Source organism: Tauraco erythrolophus, chromosome 2 (genome assembly GCF_009769465.1).
Source record: "Tauraco erythrolophus isolate bTauEry1 chromosome 2, bTauEry1.pri, whole genome shotgun sequence".
NCBI lineage: Eukaryota > Metazoa > Chordata > Aves > Musophagiformes > Musophagidae > Tauraco > Tauraco erythrolophus.
Window position 1 is genome coordinate 55,170,648 of NC_141466.1, and position 20,538 is coordinate 55,191,185.

The window sequence follows — 20,538 nt, forward strand, 5'->3', positions numbered from 1 at the left end:
ATGTAATCTAGTCCCTTTGGTAACTACTATAAAACAATTAAAACAATTGTTTCCAAATTGCACATATTAGTTACTCTATTAACTTACACAGACACAGAAAAATGACAAGTGTTATACAAGTAGCATTAGATACACTACTTATATTTTCTATTATTTCCTCTCAAATAATTTAACTAATTATTAAGAGCTACACATTCAACTGTATTAACTAAAAAAAAGCCCTAAAATTAATTAAAAACAGTGGCTGTCATGCAGAATCTTAAAGCAATCCCTTTATTAATAAAGTACCGTGATTAATACTGTATTGCAAAAAACACAAAACGTTTAAGCAAGATACTAAAATTAGTGCACAATTCAGCTCTTTAAACATTTGGGAGGAGGGGACATTTAAGACTAAAACTTACCATTCCTGTGATGTTTGGATTTGCTCCTTTCTCAAGCAGCAGTTTAGCTACTTCAGTACGGCCTTTATATGATGCCCACATCAGGGCAGTCCATCCTCCCTGGCAAACACAAGTCAAATATAAAAACTGAAAATTCTCTTTAGAAATGTAATTAATAACTTTTATTTAATTTTGTATTTGTCCTAAGACTGTTTTGCCAGTTCAAAACATAACAAGGACTGATCACACAACCTTCTAATCATATTTATCTAATAAACACGTGTACTAATTTCCTGTTGAATGCAAAACTTTTGAGAACATTGTGTCCCAAACATTCCTGAATTTGCAGTACATGCACAATTCAGAGTTCAAGTACCTACAAACCTGATCACTGGACAAACAATCCAAAAAGAAAGCTCTATCTTAAAACAAAAGTCTAGGATCCGAATCAGTTGACTTGAAGGGTTTATTTTTCATTTGTGTAAGAGACACTTGGCCTTCAAAAAGTAACTAGGTAATGATTTGTTTCTTCAAGAAAAAGAAGCAAATCATATGTCCTCTTAAGGGATTAATAAGAGCAATTAACTTCAAACGGCACCAGTGTGTTCATTTAACTTCGAAGGCCAGTAGACAAAAAGGTTTCACTATTTAAGACATTTGACGGGTCAGGTAACAAAAATTAATTTTAAAATAACAGTTTGCCTCCGATAACTATAAGCTAAATTTTAATTTTTTTATTTATAATACACTTTTTGGGACATAAAAGGTCTTTCTCAGACTGACACAGGCCCAGAAACCAATCACTGGCCATGTTGATGTGCTTATGTCACCAAAAATTACCATCACACTGTTAGAAAAAACCTAGATTAATGGGACATGGCAAGATGTCTCAGCTTTCAGACAGAGTGCAACTTGAATTCTCTGCTAGTGTTTTTCCGTACTCATAACTTAAGCAGAACACAATCAGTCCCTGCAGGTACCTAATTCCCTCTTCAGTCAATGGAGACAAGTCTATAGCTCTTCAGAGGCATCTAACCTTCTTCATCAATCATGTAAGCAACTTCTGTAATTCTTCAGGTGGACTGAATTTAGTGCTTACTTCCCACATAAAAAAATTGGCAAGATGAATGAAAACAAATTCCAGGATATCAAGAACAAGGACTGCTATGTGAATAATCACAGTTGTACAGAGAAAAAGTAAACATGGATGGGTATCTTCTGGGAAAAGATAACATTTACTTTACTAGAATACTTAAAAAAAAACCCACTGCCATAAAAGAAGGGGGAAAACCAGCTCCCTCTCCCCCTCTAAAAACACACACACAAAACACACTCAAAAATCAAACTGTTCTTCAGTTTAGCTTTTTTCCAAAGCAAATTAAGAGGAAAAAAACAGCCCTAGAAAATAAGTTGCCCATATTAACACTAATGCAACTACTTTACAGCTGTAAAAACAGTATTTAAATATATACTCTTTTCAATTTTAACAGCACTGAGTACATAATTTAAGAATAAAAGACCTTTGATTTGTTTTATTGAACGGAAAATCTCCAATTCCAAAAATTGTTAATCTTACTAAAAAGACGGAAACTACTTTTTTTACACTAGGACAACACATACCAAATCCCGATGCTCCAAACTGACATTGTAATTGAGTAGCTCTGCTACAATAGCTGCATGTCCTTCTTTAGCTGCTGAAATAAGAGCTGTCCAGTTATCCTAGAAAAAGAAAAAACATTTTGAAGTGATATTCAATATTCCAAATCAATTACCTTGTTTTTCAAGTGTTTAACCCACAATAGGAGATCCACAACTTCTTAAAGAAGCTGTCCTTAAAAAAAAGTGTAAAAAAAAAAAAAAAGTAATAAACTCACAGACTGCCTGCAAGCTCTACACATGAAAATACAGACCGACAACTAATCCATATCTCCCCTCCTATTCTCTCCTATTCAATATTCATCACTCTCCAATGCTCAGTTCAGTGCAGGTTAATTTCTTAAAAATTTTATGGAGGAAGCAACACCTACAAAGGATCAGAGAATGTCAAGACATTGAGAACTGCTGGGTGGGGACAAGATGGCAACCAAGACCACAGAAAATGGTCTGTCTCCACATACAGCAGGTGACAGCACTCAAAGGACTAACATACAGGGGAATCTGGACCACAGCTTCTTAGATTTATGATCACTTCAGGAGATACATTTCCTTGTGCATTACATTTATCTTCCATGCACTGCTCAAACCACGTTCCGGTGTGGATTACTGTTTTTATTATACTGTTTTATACATATATATTCACCCTTCCAGGGCATCTTTCACTTAGAGTCAATCTCTTTCTCAAAGGCAGGAAGACAATTCATAAATTTGAAACCCTTCTCTCTCACTGTTCTGGCTTTCACCTGAAATAATCCTTTAATCTATATTCTCCTTCGATATTGATTGAGAAACATCAAAATCAAGGAACAAAAAACCCCAAAAACCTCAACATACCACAACATCACTTGGACCCATCTTTGATGCTGTATTTCTCTAATCTGCCAATCTTTTTATGCCAGCTATCGCCAATCCTATTATTATAGCTTCCTAGTACTAACTTTCCAGAAGAAATAGTGGCAGCATTCAGCAGAGACCCTCAGACATTTAAAACATCTTAAATATCCCTATTGTTTACAAGGAATCGAATCAGAGGAATACAGAGCCAAGCAATTTTGGATAAATTTTTTCTTATAAGTCGTCATCTTCCACCTTCCTTTTTTTCCCCCCTCTCCTCAACACTCACCTAAACACCTTTTCTTTGCCTGCCTCTTGAAATTTCTTCTTCCTCTGTTACTAGGTACCATCACGTAAAGCACTAATACTTACTGCATCTTCCAAGTTGCAATTTGCTCCTTTCTTGAGAAGCTCCTGGACAATTTCTAAATTGCCTTGCTCAGCAGCCAACATGAGTGGAGTCTGGCCATTCTGAAATTAAAACAATAGGAAAAATGATGCTTTGGGAAGCGATGCAAGTGACGCACATACATCAACACTAAAAGGTCAAAAACTACAGAGGAACGGTAAGTTGTTTCCAGTTTTGAATTGCCAGTGAGAAGCAGTAAGCAGGATTGGTTTTCAAACCACACAGTAAACTTGCAATAAAAATGGAGAACATGATATTAAACCCTGTCCCGTAAGAGACAGGAAAAGAAAAAAAAAAAAGAAACCAAAACCTCAGACATCAAAAATGGCTACCAAAAAATTACACTGTTAAACATCTCTCTTTCTGAATTATTTGCCCACTGAAGACATCACTAATAGGGCAAATATTTTTTTTGGAAAAAATAGTCAAGTTATATACCATACTTCCGTCTGACAGCATTTCAAATACAGACATCACTCCTGTACTGTGCAACACAGGCTCTTAACAGGCAGCCTCATCTCAAGGAAGACGAAAGAGAGAAGAGCTGGGTTTTTTGCATTCGAGGATGTTTTAAAAGTCAGTTACAATCTATCACCCTTCCATCAGTCTATTTCTGTGTCAGCAAACTTATCAGATAGAACTGCTCTGCATGGTGAAAAGTAAAACTTAGCGAATTTGACAGTAAATTTGTTAATTCCAACAAGCTTAATAAATGAAGATAATTTTTCCTGACCTCTCTTCTGTCTTCTCTCTGTACCACAGATAGAGAAAACCCAGATTATTTAGTCTATAAGGAATGCAAAAGCTATGTTAGCAGTTATATGCCAGCAATTTCCCTGAAAAGAATAAAAATCAAAGCAGAATCAGAATATGGTTTATCTTCATTAGTAAAAGAATTAAAAATAAGATTAATGAAGACACTTGATGATTTTTTTCCGCTTTTTATGTACGCAAAGAAAAAACAAAAAAAAAACCAAAACCCACAGAAATGCACTGATTCTTTAAAAAAACCTTTCTGGTTCATCAGCTATTCCCTAACCAGTCTTCACAGATTCTTCCCCATGACATTATGGATAACCAACAGTATTACTTGTGACAGGATATAACAGTATCTAACAGTGCAATTTTTTTTACAGGGAGAAATTATGCTCTTGTGTAAGTTTATGTTGTTATAACTACACATTGTAAACATTTAAAAATTATACCTTTGCTTTTAGATCCTAAAGTATATTTTGTATCAACAAGCAGTAGTCTAGTCACCAAAAACAATTAAAATCCTGAAAAAAAAAATCAAAAGGAAGGAAAATACTACTTTCTAGAAAAGAGCAGCTCTCTTTAGGGGAGAGAAGAGTCATAACTTTTGCTCTTTGAGTTCTTTATATGCAAGTTAATATTTTGGGAAATCATGCCTGACCAATCTGACTGCCTTCTGTGATGACATCATTGGCTCAGGGGATGAAGAGCCGCGACACTGTTTATCCCATCTCTAGCAAGGATTTAGACACTCTCCCACAACATCCACACGCACAAACTGACAAAGTGCAGACTAGATAAACGGACAGTGAGGTGGACTGAAACTGGCGGAACTGCTGGGCTCCGAGGGTTGCGATCGGCGGCACAACGTCCAGCTGGAGGCCAGTCACTAGCGTGGTACCACGGGGGTCAATATCGGGGTCCTGTTTAACCCCTTCTTTAGGGACCTGGGCAATGGGACAGAGCGCACCCTCAGCACCTTCACAGCTGATACAAAGTCGGGAGGAGCGGCTGATGCATCAAATGCTTCTGTTGCCATCCAGAGAGACCTTGACAGGCTGGAGAAACAGGCAGACAGGAACCTCGCTGTACTGAGTGCAGGCCTCCAGGTTTTGGTATCAGGGGAGCTGCACAGAGTCTCTGTGAAGAGTGGCTGGGACTGCCCTATGCCAGACACAGCCAATTCCAGCTGACTCCAACCAACTCAGATGCCGGACTAGATAATCTCCAGAGGTCCCTTCCACCCACTGCTTTGGCAATACATACAAAAATCTCTATTTTAACAAGCATTCTTCTTACCTCCTTCTGAACAGTCATTACTGTTATCACTGTGATCGTCTTCCACAGGCAGATAACGCGAACTGAACTAAAGAATCTCTGGGCAAGAAGAGGTTGTGGATGGGAAAACGATCCCCTCCTGTAAGAACTGTCATACAGTTCTGTAGACTGGCTCTGGTATTCTTAGACAGATGTAAAACTTTTCTATAGCGGTACTGAAAACATCCTCCCTTTGTGCTAGAAGATTCTCAAATACAGGTTCAATGTTTTAGCAAATCATGAAGATTTCACAAACACAGAAACAAAATACAATTACTATGCCTGTGACATCCAGACTAATTCTCAAAAGTTGCCCAAGACTACAGACACTCCACAACAACTAAATGCTCACATTTCTCACAAGCACATCAAGTACTGTATATCTGTACATCCCAGCTAAGTCTAAGTATTGGAATATCCAAAATATAAAGGTGCACACTTGTATCTTTTCAGGGAAAACATTCAGTGGTGTTACCTTACAGGTTAGCGCGCTCTCGCAGTCAGTGAGAGAACAGAAGATTCAGAACTGAAGATGCAGGAGGTACTTCAGTATCAAGAGCAGAAGAGCAAAGAGAAAGGCACAACAAAGGAAACTGGAGGCTGCTAGGATCAAAGTGTATCACGCAAGGCAAGCATCTATTATCAGCTGTTAAGTAATCAATGTATCTGGTATGAGAGAGAAGAATGCACACAGGGGAAAGAACGCACAGGGAAAAAACAGAGAGACGAAGACTTGCTTTGCTTAACTGAAACTGCTGGTGTTAATCCACCAAAATCATCCATACACTAACTGACTGGAACATTGCAGGTTTTTTGGCAACTAATCACAGTCAAGATACAAAGAGTTTGTAAAAACGTTGGTGATCCCACCATTGGACAAGTCACTGCGGCCTGGGAGGTCCTGGCACTAGCAAACCTCAGCTTGCCAGCAATCTTTTTAGACCTACTCTGCTGGCACTCCTATTTTGGTATTTTGTTTTTACCCAAGAAGAAAAGACATTTTGGCAGGTTCGAAACTGGAAAGAGAATTGCACTGAATACCATAGAATTTTAATGAAGAGCTAGCTCTTAAAATAAACTCCTATCATTGATACATGAACAGCCTCCCGTCCCCGCCATGGGTTTAAAACTGATGCAAACATGTCTCCAGAAATTACCTTCTCCAATGTAATATATCAGAAGACTGAAAAAATTAGGTATCAGGGAAATCATCTCTGCAAAAAAGGCAGTTACTGAAACCCAGCAGTGCACTTAGTCCCATTAAGAAGAAAATAAAAATTTAGAAAAGAAGGTGAAGGAAGAGATGCTGTTGATAAAGTCAACACAGACTATCTGTCTGATTTTGGCCATGTTGTTGAGAGGAATTACCAGCAGAAGAAACAGACTATTCCTCTTCTCAGACACACAGCGTGCCAGGTGGTGAGGTTCATGTGCGTGCTCTGAAATGTAAAAATTCTCCCATCTTAAATATCTCAGCATATGCGCATGCACAGCCATGAAACGAATGTGCCGACAATGAAGGAAAACTGTCTTAACTGAAACCAGATCTAATAACTACAATAAGGCTAAATTCTGTACACTGTTTTCACATTTGCGTGATGCTTTTCAGTTTTGAGCAATATATGCCATTAGACCTCTTTCCATTTTATGCAGGTTAAAAAAAAAAGCAACAGAGCATGCATTTTCCAAGACTTAAAAAAAAAAAAAAGGTACAAATTGGAAAGACAGTCTTCCATGCACTACAATGAGTAAAAATCTGCCTGGACTGTCAGACTCAGTGGGTAATGGTCAACTGTTCACAGTACCTGATGCACAGTTGGGAGGGTGTGATTTGGGACTAACGTTGTAGCATCTTCATCAACACCCAGAACCATGAAACAGAAAGTGCTCTCAGCAAGTTTGCAGACAGCCCCAAGCTATGGAGAGCAGCTGATCCGCGAGAAAGCGAGGATGCCATTCAAATGGAATTCGACAGGCTGGAAAAATGAGCTGACAGCCCTCTTGCAGTTCGACAAAGGCAAACGCAGAGGCTGGAATGGATCGACCCCATATAACAGTACTGGCTAGGGACTGCTTGCCTGGGGAGCCACGCAGCAGAAACGGGCACGGGGTCCTGATGAACACAAGGGCCATGAGTCAGCAGCGTGCCCCTGCAGCAACGAAGGCAAACCAAAAACTGGGCTGCATTAGAGAGAGCACAGCTATCCCTCTACTCAAGACTGGTGAGGCTGCATCCAGAATATAGTGCCCCATTTTGGGCTCCCAATAGTCCCAAAACCAGAGAGATTGACAAAGTGCAGAGTCCAGCAATGGAGTCACTCAGACGGTTATGAGGCTGGTGCATAAGACGTGCAAGCAGAAACTATTTAGCCTGGAAAACAGAAGAGTAAGGAGGGAATCAACATCAGTAGTACACTACTTAGAGGGAAGGGGAATCTTAGAAGACAAAGGCAGATTCTTCTCAGAGATGCACAACAAAAAGACAAGAATCAACAGCCACAAGATGCAGCAAAGGATATTCCAACGAAACATAAGGAAAATGTTTTCAAACAAAGAGTGGTTAAGCACTGGAGCACTGCCCAGAGAGGCTGTAGGTTCTCCGTCCTTGAAGACTTTCAAATTTTGCTTGGGTAAGTCTCTGAGTAACCCAATGTAACTATGAAGTTAGCTCTGTAAATGGGAGGAGATTGAATCCAATGAACTCCAGAGGTCCCTTCTACTCTGAATTTTTTTATGAATCTGATTCTCTGAACATTCTACATAAATAAGGTTCTAGTTCTACGACACTGCTCAGGAAGTCAGAACCAAAACAAAAATTGATGATACAAGCTGTGCAGCCAGATGAAATAAAAGTCCAGATGCTCAGAAACCAGGAAATCTACTACAGAAGGTGAAATAAAATAGTCAAATCATCTAAGCTTATTTGTAACATATATAAAAACATAATAGTGCATCAAGATAACCTGAATTTTAAACATCGTGTAAAACAATGTAATCAACAACAACAAACATTTGCATGAATCAAACCTCTCAAGAAACTCTTGGGAAGCTTTAGTGCAGTATAATGAAACCACAGCACATTCACTTAAATTGCTAGTGGTGATATGCTCAAATCAGACTAAATAAAACGACACAGCAGCAGTTAACGACCATGCTACTATCCCTGTATTCAGAATAATCCACATTTCAACTCCTTACTGTGTATCAAGACTTCCTGTGTAATACTGGTAAAGTCACTTAATCCTCCTGGTTACATCTAGACTCACCTTTTGGATACATATCTTTTCATCCAGATGAGTGTCTGCTCAGACTAAATCACAAAATATGCTCCCTATTTGGATCCTATAATAAAGTTTCTCTTGCCTGGAAACCAGGATGTGGAGGAATATTTGTTATCATCCCAGATTTCACCTCAAAATGGACGGTAAGAATGCACATGCAGCTGAATCTGTGACCTAAGAAACAATTCCTAGCTGCAGAAATACAGGCATTAATCTCCATCCACGAAGTAAAAATATAGCTGCGTTTTCTAGCAAACAAGAACACTCAGAAGACAAATACAATGAGAGACGCTGAGGTGCTCACAGAGACTGAATACTGTGTGTTTAGTCTGTGCAAAGGTAAGCAGTTGAAAATAAAACTGAAATTCATACGTTAAATAACCACTAATTATTCATTCACTAATTATTCATTCTGTAACTAATAAGCTGCAGTATGAAACTGACCTTTCCAAAAGTCATCTTACCTCATTTCTCTCATCTACATCCCTGCATTTCTCAAGAAGTGCTTTCAGAGCAGGAACATTTCCTTCTTCTACGTACGTCAACAGGCTCTGACTCATCAGACTTGCCATCTTCGCACAGTATTTAAAACGTTTCTATAACAAAGAAAAAAAAGCATAAGTAAAGACAATGAGAGTTAATTTTAACGTTAGAAAGTATGACTTGTACATGTCAGTAAGTTATTGGTTGGATACAGATACCCGCCATTCTCCCCAACAAAATGCTGTGGAGACACGTGCATTGAAATGCACTACGCTTCAATGAAAAGTCAATTGCTTAACCTTTCTAGTTCTTAGAAAATTACAGAAATTATTCTAATTTTCAGGTATTGTCTAAATATTTATTTTGAATGTAATGCATAATAGTCTTCCATTTGCATATTTTTCAGCATTATGAGAATATTTGTATATGTTACATATATATAACATACATAACATATATATTCTATGTTCTATGATTCTAGATACATTTTATATATGTTAGTCATTTACAATATAACCCTTATCCTCTATGCACATAACGAGAACACTGAGACTATTCAGCATTATGAAATACAGTGTTAATATCTAAATTGCAGCCATACGGAACTCTGAGAAACACCATTTATTAAATCAGTCATCACCAACTTTTTCCAGGCTGAATGTGATGGCACATTGTTAACTTGCTAGTCAAACTTAACATAGCTTCTGTTGTCTGATTACATGTTTTTAATTTCTAATGTGCAAGACAGGAGAGGTTGTTCTTGGTTAAGGCACACCAGTAAGAATCATTTAAGGCTTCCTAAAACGTTCTGGGCTAGTAAGTTCAGAAAAACAGTAGTATTACTGCATCAGATTTAAATGCACACAGCTCCAGAAGCTGAATTATTCATTGCACCTAAATGAAGTTTCACTGGATGCAAAACAAGTTGTGGGGCTAAACACAAGACACCACCTCCCCCCCACCCTTCTTCTCACCAGGAGATGATGATTGCTGTCTCCATTTTCCTTGCATGACAGCAGTGTAACAGCAGAGGGAAAACTGGAGGTTAGCGTTAGCTAAATCCTACTGGCCAGGCTAGTCTCTGCCAGGTACAAGCCATAGCCCAGTGGCTTTCCCAGGCAAACGCTCTAACTTTTATTTTCACATGAAAGCAGCAAGTGAATTTCTCTGCACTCTCAATTGAAACGTAACATTAGCCAAAAAGAGACAAAAGGAAGCCAGCAGGAACTTCATTATGCTTAGAATGGAGAAGTTAGATTTAGAGACTTAAATCAAACAATCTAGCTCTGCTTTAAATTGCTTGCACAGACTGTAACACTATCACACCAGCCTTTCTCCATTAGCAAGTGAGTATATACAGACAAACACTGTTGTCAGAATATATTAGACATAACCTGAGCTCACCTATAGCACTACAGTCATCAGAGGACCTAGGCATAGAAATGCCTCGTTCATGAAAACTCCATCAAAGCAGCCAGCACACCCAGTTCAATTAGAGATGACAGCAGCTCGTACAGCTAAAACTTTAAGCACACATGAACGCCTAGTGACAAAAGAAACTACAAACTATGTGCATTTTCGGTATGTAAACAGAAGAACACGAGAGGGAGAAGAGAGGAAAAGGAGGAGCTGTGACTCCCACTGTTAAATTTGGGCTTAAAAGCCAGGTTGCAGTTTAAGGGACAAATTCCAAGGACAATTTAGGCATCTGAACTCTCCATACTCCAAATATCCACGTACCAAGTGAAAACAGACTAATCAAATCATATCATTCAGACATTATATAAAACCCAAACCTAGAAGCAGTTCACAAAAAACCTAGATTTGACAGACAAAGCCCAGTAACAGTTTTACTAGGGACTGCGCGAAAAGCCAGTCTCTCCCATGAGAAAGTTACAAATAAAGTACACAAAAGGTCTGCCACGTTTACCATACAGTTAAAGCACCACCATGCAAAGGAGGGTGAGCAGCACAACAGTGGTGTCATATACTTGTCTTTATTTTTTTCAGTAGGAGGAAGAGCTAATTGAGAGGTTGCAAACTCAAAAAAAAACAAACCCCTAAACCACACCAAAAATGAAAGGTTGAAAAGAAACAGCGATTGCAGTGACTCTGCCCACATACAGGCTCTTATTGCCATTTCAGATACAAAAATACCAGAAAAGTCAGCATCTTGCCTGGCATCCAGCTGCCAGTACAGAGGAGCACACCTCCCTTATGGCCTCCACCAGTATGTTCCAGCCCTATGCGGATGTCTCTGATATTCTCGGGCACCTAAAATGTCGTTAGATATTCGCATGCAGGCACCTGAATTCTTCCCATTATTTTTTACATATTTCAACAGGAATTCATGAGATGTGACTTGCCACTAGCTCCAGTGCTACCACTGACATTTTCTGATCTCCCTGTGCAGTGTCCCAGCTCCTCTCCCATAGCTGTACCTTAAATCCTCATGCTATTTTCCATACCAAACACTAAATTGAAAACCATATTAAAAGTCATCAGCAAAACACGACTGCAACGTCTCACCAAGTGAACTATACTCTGCAGTTGCTAGCAAAATTTTGTCAATTAATTCTTACCTAGCTTAAAAAGGAAAAAAGTATTCAGTGTTGCATCCCCCCCAAAGTAAGAGTCTGCCTTTTTGAAATATGACAGTAGGGAAAATCAAGGGAAAAGGCAGCCCTGCTGCACTGTAGATAAATACCCTGCTTCAGAAATTACTACTTGAACTCCCAGTTTTCAAGATAGTGCAGCTTCTGCCTTAATGTGGATCCAAATCCTTAGAGGCAAACTAAACCTTTGACTAACAGCAAAATACGTGATAGTAAAGAACACATCCAGAGCTGCATTTACAAACTCCATGCTAATGCTACTTTTATAGAACACTAAAAGCTTTGTAGAGGTGAACAATCTCCAAGTATATTAATATTCTTTGTCACCTATGCTTCACTGTCACATAATATCCCCTTCTTCGAATCAACAGCAGTTTATTTTACAAAAACAATGACAACAAAATCAAATATTATAATTATGAATTTTATATCCTTATGTTTTCATTTACCACCTTTCAGGCAAGCTCTCAGAGCATTCAAAAGATTAACATCACTAGAGAGCTTTTGGAAAGCACTGTTTAGGGAATCGGTAACAGAAATTAATGGAAATTGAAAATGCAACCTGAATTCACCAGATTAATCTATGTGTTAGTATTCTTCTCATCCTTAAAAAAATCCAAACATCAACAAAAACAGCACAAAAAACCAAACCAAACCAGAAAACCCCCACCACCCTGCCAACAAATATACGCAAAACAAGGCTGGTGTTATGATTTTTGGAAGCTTTGCTTCAGTTTTTTTTCACACCCTAAGAACAATAAACATGCCTGCAATTAGGTTGAAGTTCGTGTTTTCACTCATGACAGCAAGTCAATATAAAAAGGGCACAGCCACAGAGTGTCTTTTCATTTAATAAGATTTATGTTGCTACGTTATGAAAATTGAGCACTGTACCTAAAGTCTGTGCGGGTGCTGCACACCAAGGTGTGATTTCTTCCAATGCTTACGATTTCTTTTAAATTATCATAAATGCTTCAAGCCAAGACTCTGAGGTACAGCCTCTAGCTAGATAAGTAACTCTATTCTGGCATCTCCAATTGAAAAACCTCCCAGAATATATATTCAGAACAAACAACCCTAGAACAAAAAAAAACCCTTCAACCGTTTTATCCTTTACCAAAATAAAGAATGAGAACTTAACCCCTGCCAAATTTCATCAATCTAGTGCAAAACTAGTGCCATTGAAGAGCAGGTAATGCCTATACCGTCCTTAATTGCTCAATTAACAGTATTTACTTTGTTCTTTGACACACAGCAGAAGTATTTTCACCTTCTATAACAAAACCTTCCATTAAAACCAGGAGCCCATTTGGAAATTGATCCCCTTTCCAAAAAGGATTAATGCTGTTTTTTCTCCCACCAAAGAGAGATGATTCCCAGCTCGCAAGCCGGCTCTTTGTTCACAATCCAAACTTCCCAGCTTGGAAATCTCACAATGCCCTCAGGCAGCAAATCCTGGTATTTTATAAGAATAACAACACACTAAGAACTATGAAAAGATATATTAGTACAAAAGCTCAGGTGAAGGTAATGTTTGCACAAGGATTAACCTGTTTTTGTAAGGCTCTTGCTTCCTGAGGTGAAGCAGATGTTATCACTGTTTTGGAAAGACTGCAAAAATTTGCTGATTTACAAAAATTTAGTTTCTCTCAACTGCACCAATACTGGGTGCAGAGGTCCCGATAACTCAAATCTGCAGATGTTTAATGTATTCTCAGAAGCTTGTATCAGTTTCTAACTACATAAAAAAATATTACACGCTAAATTTTCCAAATAGAATCATCTTTTTCACAGCTCTCCTCCCATATTTTTTTATTGTGTGAGCCATGATCATTTAGGAATAAATATCAAAATCAGTCAACAAACAATAGGGTTATTGAGAACACTTTCTTTTCTTGTTTTGTTTTCAGTAAGTAAAGATCATAGTGACTCATGCAAAATTCGTACTTTTCATCATGTGATGAAAAAAAAAAAATGTCGCCACCTTTTAATATGTTTCCTTCTATTACCAGATACAAAAGCTGCCTTCCCAACATGCAATACTGTGGTAGATCTGTCAGTTAACTGTAAAAGGAAATAATTACAGCGCTGCTGAAATCTGGGCATGTACAAATCAGATATGGAAACATACAGTATTTTGCCCTTAAGAACTGGAAATGTCATCTTTCCAAATTAGAATTTAAAGGAATGTGGAAGACAGAAGAATTGTACACATAAAATCTATTAGAAAAGACTAACATAAGTTAGTTTCCTATTCTCACACATTTTCACACTCTATGACTGTATAAAAACTGAAAAACATGTTGGAACATCACCTTTACTCTTGCTGCAGAGAATCTTGCGAAATCAAGGATTATCCATCCTTTACAACAACTTATTGTAATTACTTGCCAAATGGACACACCTCATAAACATTAAGAGATCACAAGTCAGGCATCACATAAAGCGGTAAATATTTTCAACTATTCTTTCTACAGGGACAGAGTCAACCAGGATTCTGTTTAAAGAACAAATTTTCAAACAGTTGAAACGGTGTCTGAACTATTAATTTCTGGTAGTCAGAGCCAGAAAGAAATAACAAATCTAAATTTCCATAAGTAGTCTACACTGACACTTCTTCTCCACTGCCTGAAGTTCCTGTGTGACTAATGACCTTATGCTGATTTTCAGCTTTTCCTTATTTATCTGGGAACATTTATTCTGCTTCTCTTAGCCGCACTCGTGTTATCCAGACGAGAAATATTTCAATAGATTACCTTATTTTTTTGTTCCTTTATATCGAAGAACCAATAGCGTAATTAGAAAATATTAAAAGACACAAAAAGATAATTAAAGATAGAGACGCAGACACCCTTATCTTGAAACCCATAAAAATCAAGAGTTTGTTAGTCACAGACACAAGTTCTACGGCAAAAATCAAACTTTTACAGACTTTTCACCTAAGACTTTCTGTTAAAAGGATTTTTAAATGAACATGGCCACATTTCACAAGCTGTGGTCACACAGGATTTCAAGTAGATTTGAATTTCTTAATAACAAAGTTACTCTAAATAACCACCGCTGCAGAACAAAGAATAAATGCCCATTCAATAGACAAATATATGAGCTTTCTTACACATTCTGATGCAATTAAAAAAAATATCGTTTTTATTTTTCCATTTCTTTACTATTTGATTGGGGGGGGGACGGGACGGGGGTGAGGATGTCAGGTTTAATTCATCCCATGATTCAAATACTTTTCCAGCAAAAGACATGTTACTGTATTATTCCCCCCTCATCAATCCTTTGTCAAAAGTTATAGGCGAGAAATCACTTTTCCCAACCAATTTTTAGGCATATATGAGAAGCAGCAAAGCCCTAGTCTTCAGAAATTTTGGTACTCAACTTCTTCAGTGCTGCCGAGCGACAGGACCAGAGGCAGTAGATACAAACTGAAACACAGGAGGGGCTGTCTGAACATCAGGAAACACTTCTTTACTGTGAGGGTCACCAAGCACTGGCACAGGTTACCCAGCAAAGTTGTGGCGTCTCCATCCTTGGAGATATTCAAAAGCCATCTGGACACAGTTCTGGGCAACCAGCTCCGGGCGGCCCTGCTTGAGCAGGTGGTTTGGACCAAACGACCCGCGCAGGTCCCTCCCAACCTCAACCATTCCGTGATTCTTCACCTCGGAAACCAGGTGCCAGGCTCTGCTGACAGGTCGAGCTCATATTTATCTTTCCGAGTGAACAAAAGGAGAGACAAACGGTACGGGAGGCTCCCCCGCCCCCAGGGGCGGAGCTGACAACGACACCGGGCCGTGCCTCCGGCGCCCGGCGGGCCGCTTTGTCTCCGCTGAGACGTCCCCGTCACCCACAACAGAGGGCCCGTCCGCCCGCCGGAGCCCCGGGGGCTGGCCGGGGGGTGCGGCCCCGGCGCCGCTGCTGCTCCCGGCCCCGCGGCCTTCCAGCCCGGTGCGGGGCGGGAGGCGGCCGAGCCCGCGCGCGCACCGCGACCGTTAACGCCCGTCCCGCGCAAGCCCGCCGTCACCCCGCCGCTGCGAGGGGGCGCGGGGCGGCCCCGCGGCGGGGCCCTTTGTCTGGCAGCTGGCAGCGCCCCCGCGCCCTTCCGCGGCCGGCCTTCCTCTCGCCACTCACCCCACAGCCGGAGGGACTCAGCCCCTGCGGGCGGCTCCCCACGCCCGGCCGGAGACTGACAGGGAGGCGGCAGTCGCGACCGCTTCTCACCGCCCCGCGGCAGCGGCGGCCATCTTGCCGTCCTCTGCCCTCCTCCCCGCAGCGGGCTGGTCACGTGGCGGGGGGCGGCACCGCCCTGAGGGCGGGCGGCGGCTGCCGCGCCCCTCACCGCCGCGCCGCAGCCGGCCGGGGCAGGCGGCGGGAGCGTCGCGTTAGGCCGCCCGCGGGCCTGGACCGCTAATAACCGGCTATAAGCGGCTCATAACGGGAACCCAGAAAAAGCCCTGCCCGGGAGCCCCGACAGCGGGGAGTCACCCTGGTCCGCGGCGTCCCCCGCCCCAGCGGCAACGGCGGGAGGCGGTGCCGACTGACGGGGCTCAGGCCCGGGCAGAGCGGAGCCGGCCGCGCGCCCCTGGAGAGGGGCGTCCGCGAGAGACGGCACCGCTGTGGAGAGTACCCGGAGCAGAGCGCCTCAGCATTCACTGCCGGGCTGCGTTCTGAAAGCAAAGGGGAAAAAAAGCATTTTTTGTTACAATCGCCCTCTGATGGGTAAGCCAACAACAGCATGGTTTTCGAACTGAGGGACTGCCCTTGGCAAACATGGGGAAAAAGACAAAAACAAGACAAAAACCCTCCTTTCACCACAAACCTTGAGATGGACCAGCTCCTCCCAGAACTCTGTCACAGCCCAGGTGCCCCAGCAGCTTCACGGGTGTTTTGGAAATCCACTTCACAGCCCAGGCCAGGACATGCGTGGCTGTGGCCTTCTGGTGCCATTTCCAGCGTGGTTTACAGTGCTTCAATCTGTACTTTCTGCGATGATAAAATGCATCCAGTGACTTCCATCTTCAGCACAGCCTAAATCTTTTAGTGTCTTTATTTGATTATTTTGGACGACTAAATTCTGGACATCAAAAGCTAAATCTTGAGATCTTGCACCGAAACACTGATTCAGCTGAGACTAGGAGAAATTAAGGGCATAAGGCACATTGTTATTTACACGACAGAAATGCACCGTGAACAGATGGAGAATGAATGAATCCCTGCAGTTACTGCTGAGCTCACTCTATGCTACCTGAACGTATGCATATGGGCCATTACTCAAGGATGAGTGTTTCCAGCATCCATATAATCTTATGTACATAAGAGAAACTGTAGTCCCATGAGACACTGCTTATGTTAGCCTCCTGAGATTCACAGATTTTCAAATATTTTCAAAGTACTTCTGTTTTTCAGAGATTATACCAAAATGTATATTAATCTCTCACTTCACGATCTCCTCATCACTCAAATCCTTATTCTGATATCACAGCTGTGTTCTCACCCTGCAGCTACAAATTTATCAGAGACAGTAGGTCCTTCCCTCCTGTGCACAAGGGAACTGTATGCACGCAGGGAAGGCACAGCTTTCTGTATGGCCCTTCACTTTCTTCTCCTCCTGCTGCAGATCAATCCAACTCCTGACATCCTTGTGCCATTCGATCTCAGGGAAAAATAAGACACTGCCTTGTGCTCTACTCTTACATTAGGAACAGCATTGTCCCACCAGTGATTAATTCACATAGACAATGAAATATGGGTCAAAACTGGAATCTAGTTAGGATTTCACACAAAGCATTCCTCTTCTCACCAAAGTACTTTTGGTTGTTGTTGGTAAGATATATAAATAGTCTCTTAACAGTTGTCCCCAAAACCTTTTGTTGTTTCACTAATATAGTTTGTGACACTTCACTCAAGAGTAGAAGTTTTCCAGAGTCTGTAAAGGGTAGATATACTTGATTTTCATGATGCTTCTTAAAAAGGTAATAAACGTTGATGTTTGTAAGCTGCTGCAGTAAAGCACATAATCCTACAAAAGAAAAAAAAAATCCAAGCAATTTTCTTTTCTCTTTCCAGCTTTTCCATCTCCTACAGGATTTCACAGAATGCTTGAGGTTGGAAGGGACCTCTGGAGGTCCCTTCTTTGCAGCAAGGGCACATTTCTGGCTCATGTCCAACTTGGTGACCACCAGGACCCCCCCATCCTTTTCTGCTTTCCAGCTAGGCGGCCACCAGCACATAGTGGTGCACAGGGTTACCCCTCCCCAGTTGCAGCACTTCTCGTTGAACTTCCTGAGGTTCCTGTCAGCCTATTTCTCCAGCCCATTGAGGTCCCTCTGGGTAATCTCAGGACCCTGACATATCAGCTGCTACTCCCAGCTTAGTGTCATCAGCAAACTTGCTGAGGGCACATTCTGCCCCATCATCCCGATCAGTAATGAAGATGCTAAAGACTACCAGACCCAGTATCAACCCGTGAGGTATACAGCTAGTTACTCACCTCCACCTCAACTTCGTGCCACCGGTCACCACACTCTGGGCCCAGCCATGCAGCCTGTTTTCAATCCACCTCTCTGTTTGCTCATCCAGCCCATACATCAAGAGGTTCTCTACGAAGATCTTACAGGTGGCAATGTCAAAAGCCTTACTGAAGTCCAGGCAGACAATATTCACTGCTCTCCTCTCATCTACCAAGACAGTCATTTCACCATAGAAGTTTATGAAATTGATCAAGCATGACTTCCCCTTGGTGAATCCATGCTGACTACTTCCAATCACCTTCTTGTCCTTTGAGTGCCTGGAAATTGTTTCCAGGATTAGCTGATATTCAACACTCCAAATGATAGAGGAAATTTAGCAAGACTTACAAAAAAAAAAAACCAAAAACATTAACTGCATTTTTCAAGTAATTCTTAATCATTTTGTTCAGCTTCCCTCATAATAAAAGTATGATTTTTAATCTTTTAATTTTTAAACAACTGAAAAGTTTAACTGTCACAGTAACCAGGCTTGTCTCAGGCACACAATTGCCTGATTTCAGATTTCAGATTTCATCATCGACCCAATACAAACATAAATCAGAAAATTATTTCTGTGCTTTAATGATTAATAAGCTTATTATTCTACTGATGATAATTACTATTATCCTTAAAGCTGTCTTCTTTCCTTCCTCCAATTTCCTCAACCTAAATTGATCAATGCAACAAGCATGCGTACTTCTGTCATCCGACAGAAGCACTAACATGGGAAGAGGCTGTTACGGGATGGAGAACATGGGCAGCCCCATTGCTCATTGCGTCATGACCCCAGTGGTAAAATAAGCAACCAAGGGCAAACCAGGAGGATTCAACGCAAAGGCCAAAAGATCTGAAACAAAATGAAAGCTGGCATGGAATTCTCTCCCATGAAATAAGTTATTAATTATCAAGCAAGTATTTTAGGTATCCTATCAGGAAATCACTGGGAAAACATTGCTTTAAGCATGTGTAATACAGGAGTGTTTTGGTTTTTATCTCATGTTTGTATTTAAATGGTTTTCTTATGACAGCAGAATAACTAGGATGAAAGTGTGGAGAGTCCTTCTACTGCTATAGTTTATTTAATTTGGAAATAAAATGAATAACCCCCACAGAGAAATAACTCTCTCACTACTATGTATGACCATCCTGGGAAGATCTGTAAAGTGTACTGGCAAACCTTGCTGAGGGCACAGGTCTCCAACTCTCATCTAGTCAGTCAGTTGAAGACATCTTCCCCTGGAACTACTTGTGTATTCTGTACAGAAACATCCTGCATGTTATCAGGAAGTTACTCAGATGGAATTAAGTTAATTATAGGCACAGGAAAGTATCTGCTGGCTCTGGGATGTTCTTAATCAGGGTTCTTTCCGTGCAGTACATTAAAAGTTAAAGTTAAAAATTTCTATCGTAACAATAATCAGATCCACCAACAAGTCTTGGTATCCTGAAGTAGCAACAGAAAACTGTTTTATCTTCATCTGTTCAAGTAAGTTTTTCAGTAAATGCAGTAATAAATGTTGTTCAGTTCATGAAGACACTTATGCTCCTGACCGACTCCATTGTGAATGCACATTTGAGAAGGCATTTCCATTGCACTTTCGAACTTCTGGTTGAAGTGACAATAACAAAGAAATCACCAGAGCTTCTAAAATTGCATTTGGAGTCCTTTATGTTGAAATGGTAAGTATTTCTGTCTCCCATGATACAGCTTGCTAAAAGAGAATCCTAAACACGCCAAGCTTAAAAATACCATTAATACAGTAGGGCCTTTCGGGAGACCACCACACACATTCCAGTATTCCTCTTGGTTGGGACCATTTGCAGAAACAGATCTTTGTAAAGATGTCAAAAGAAGTTATACTGGCTTTATAAAGTTTGTCCTGAAGCAGAATTAATACCAGATCAAGAGAAGAGAGAAAATGATCCAGGACGAGACAGGAAGTGATGGGAACAGCCCTTGCTTAGTAGGGACATATAACATTCCTTCTTTTCTGTAACAATCTAAACACACATGGTAAAGAGCCTGTAGGCCAAGGAGTCTCAGCCTGCTTTACTGTCACCAGCCAACAGAAACGATCATAGTGGCGACCTGGCAGTCGAGTTGCAAAAAGCAAAACAATGCATGTGTGCGGTACACATTTAGTCCTGCTTCTCTGGAATCATCAATTAAATCAGCAGCTTGTTCAAAACATCGAATTTCATCTGTTAGTCAAGTAGTTTCCATGCATCAAGCTAAAAATACCTGAGTTGTCATATTCAGAAACAGTGCTCACGAGGTAGCAATATGCTTTA

At 40.7% G+C, this 20,538-nt stretch overlaps 1 protein-coding gene across 3 annotated transcripts in view; it reads right to left on the reverse strand.

Moving 5' to 3' along the window:
• The window catches only part of KIDINS220 (kinase D interacting substrate 220), an 85,529-nt gene extending 69,550 nt beyond the window's left edge, over positions 1-15,979 (reverse strand). For all 3 annotated transcript variants that reach the window (XM_086631392.1, XM_086631391.1, XM_086631390.1), the window contains exons 1-5: positions 15,869-15,979; positions 9,098-9,229; positions 3,246-3,344; positions 2,004-2,102; positions 405-503 (exon numbers count right to left, since the gene is read on the reverse strand). In XM_086631392.1, coding sequence (XP_086487518.1) covers positions 405-503; positions 2,004-2,102; positions 3,246-3,344; positions 9,098-9,205 — 405 coding nt within the window. In that variant the 5' untranslated portion in view covers positions 9,206-9,229; positions 15,869-15,979. The remainder of the gene's footprint in view (positions 1-404; positions 504-2,003; positions 2,103-3,245; positions 3,345-9,097; positions 9,230-15,868) is intronic.
• Positions 15,980-20,538: the final 4,559 nt, after the last annotated feature.